This window comes from Condylura cristata, unplaced genomic scaffold (assembly GCF_000260355.1).
Source record: "Condylura cristata isolate star-nosed mole 26May11 unplaced genomic scaffold, ConCri1.0 scaffold00060, whole genome shotgun sequence".
NCBI classification, from domain to species: Eukaryota; Metazoa; Chordata; class Mammalia; order Eulipotyphla; family Talpidae; genus Condylura; species Condylura cristata.
Genome location: NW_004567161.1, coordinates 611,110 through 612,925, shown reverse-complemented (window position 1 = coordinate 612,925; position 1,816 = coordinate 611,110). Strand labels below are relative to the sequence as shown.

The window sequence follows — 1,816 nt, the reverse complement described above, 5'->3', positions numbered from 1 at the left end:
GGCTCCTGTCGCCGAGCGCCACCTCCCAGCAGGCCGCGGCGGCACCGCAGCCATCGTGGTCAAGTCCAAGAAGAGCCCTCGCTGCCCAGGCCGCGGGCGGACAGACGGGCCTGCAGGGTCGCGGGCAGGGCCACCCACCCCTGCCCTGCTCCCAGCTGGCGGTTGCCTGGCGCCGTGGGGGGCTGCCCACCAGGCGAGTAGTGCGCCCTGACCCCAGCAGGGGCTACAGCCCCCCCCGGGTGCCCACGCTCGAAGCAGCCCCCCGGTGCCTGAGAAAGGCCTGGGCCTCCTCTGGGCCCTGCCCCGGGCTGCTGGCGCTCAGCTGCTCCGTCTGCCAAGGTCAGCACCCACACGCACCCCCACGGACGGGCTCCACGCTGGGCGCTTCCAGGCCAGGCAGGCCGGCCACCGCCCGACTGACCAGCTGCAGACAGGCCCCTCATCGGCGGGGCCCAGGCGGAGGGGCCGAGTGCTGGGTGGCCTGGGACTGGGGTGCGGGTGGGCAGCCCCTGCAGCCGCCCGGGCCCGGCCCACCCTGGGGGGGCTCCCCGGAAGTCGGTGCCCCCCACCCCGCCCGGCCCTCACCGTTGGTATAAGGGTTGGCGGTCTTCTTGTTGGTCATGACGCGGGCGGTGGCGTTATTGACCTGCGGAGAGAGGGCGGGTGAGGCGCCATCGCTTCCTGGGGCCACAGCCCCCGGGGGGCTGCAGGAGGGCCCCTTGACAGCCTCTGCCACCAGCCTGGCACCCCACGCTGGCTGCCCTCCTCCCCGCCTTCCTCTCTGCTGTGAGCCAGCCCCACTGTGCCCAGCTCCGGGTAGTGCCAGCCTCACCCACCGGTCTTTCATCTTCACGGGCTGTTCCCACAAACCCCGCCCCAACCTTTCCGACCCCCCCGAGGCTGTGGAGAACAGGGCTAGCGGACCCCCTGCCTGGCTAAATGGCGGGCCGGCACCCCACCCCCAAGGCCGGAGTCTGGGCGGCAGGGCAGTGCGTGGCCCCCGGGGCCAGGCAGGGCGGGAGAGGAGCAGGAGGGCCTGTGGGCGCCTGGGAGGGTCAGGCCACATGGCCTCCCTGCCAGGTCCAGTGCGGGCCTGGGCCTAGGGCCCCGGCCCGAGGTGCCCGCCGGAAGCGGGCTGAGGTCAGTGCCACCATTGCCTGAGCTGGAACCCGCCCTCCCGCCGGGGCCGCGGCTCTGCCTGGTGAGGGCCCCCAGACCGCCCTCCTGGCCTGCCTGTGACACCCCGGAGCCACAGCTCCCCGGGGACATGGAGCCCACCAGGTCCCGGACCTGTCCCCTGCTCTCCTGCTGCTTTCCCGGTGCCTGTCCGGCTTGGCCACGTGTGGTGGCCAGCTCTGGGGGGACGGTGGGGCTGACGGCGGGGGCCGCCGTCCAGCAGGCAGCAGCCCCTCCCACGGGGAGGCAGACAGCTCACACGCGCCCTCTGGGGCTCCCCCCAGTGTCTGGCTGGTCCCCATTTTGGGGGGCCTCCTCTTGGAAGGTGAAGTGCCCTTGGGCAAGCCTGAGCGGGACCACCGGAGACGGCAGTGACCGCCGAGGCTCTGGAGCGGCCGCCCTGCCCCCGCCCGGCCACGGGAGCGCGGTCTGCTCTCCGCCGGGCGGGGGTCTCGGGCCGGAGCCATCCCTGCCGCCACACACTTATCTGAGCACCTCGATTTTCCGTCCCTCTACGATCGTCCCATTCAGCTTCTCCCGGGCTCGGTCAGCATCTGAGCTAGTTTCAAAAGTTACAAACCCGAAACCCTGCGAGTGGAGAAGGACAGACGGGAAAGAGGACGGGGTGAGGGACGGAGGG

General features: G+C 72.4%; 1 protein-coding gene across 1 annotated transcript in view; it reads right to left on the bottom strand.

Moving 5' to 3' along the window:
- RBFOX3 (RNA binding protein, fox-1 homolog (C. elegans) 3) overlaps nucleotides 1–1,816 on the bottom strand; it is a 35,323-nt gene that overhangs the window by 7,077 nt on the left and 26,430 nt on the right. The window contains exons 3-4 of the mRNA XM_012734573.1: nucleotides 1,672–1,773; nucleotides 586–646 (exon numbers count right to left, since the gene is read on the bottom strand). Coding sequence (XP_012590027.1) covers nucleotides 586–646; nucleotides 1,672–1,773 — 163 coding nt within the window. The remainder of the gene's footprint in view (nucleotides 1–585; nucleotides 647–1,671; nucleotides 1,774–1,816) is intronic.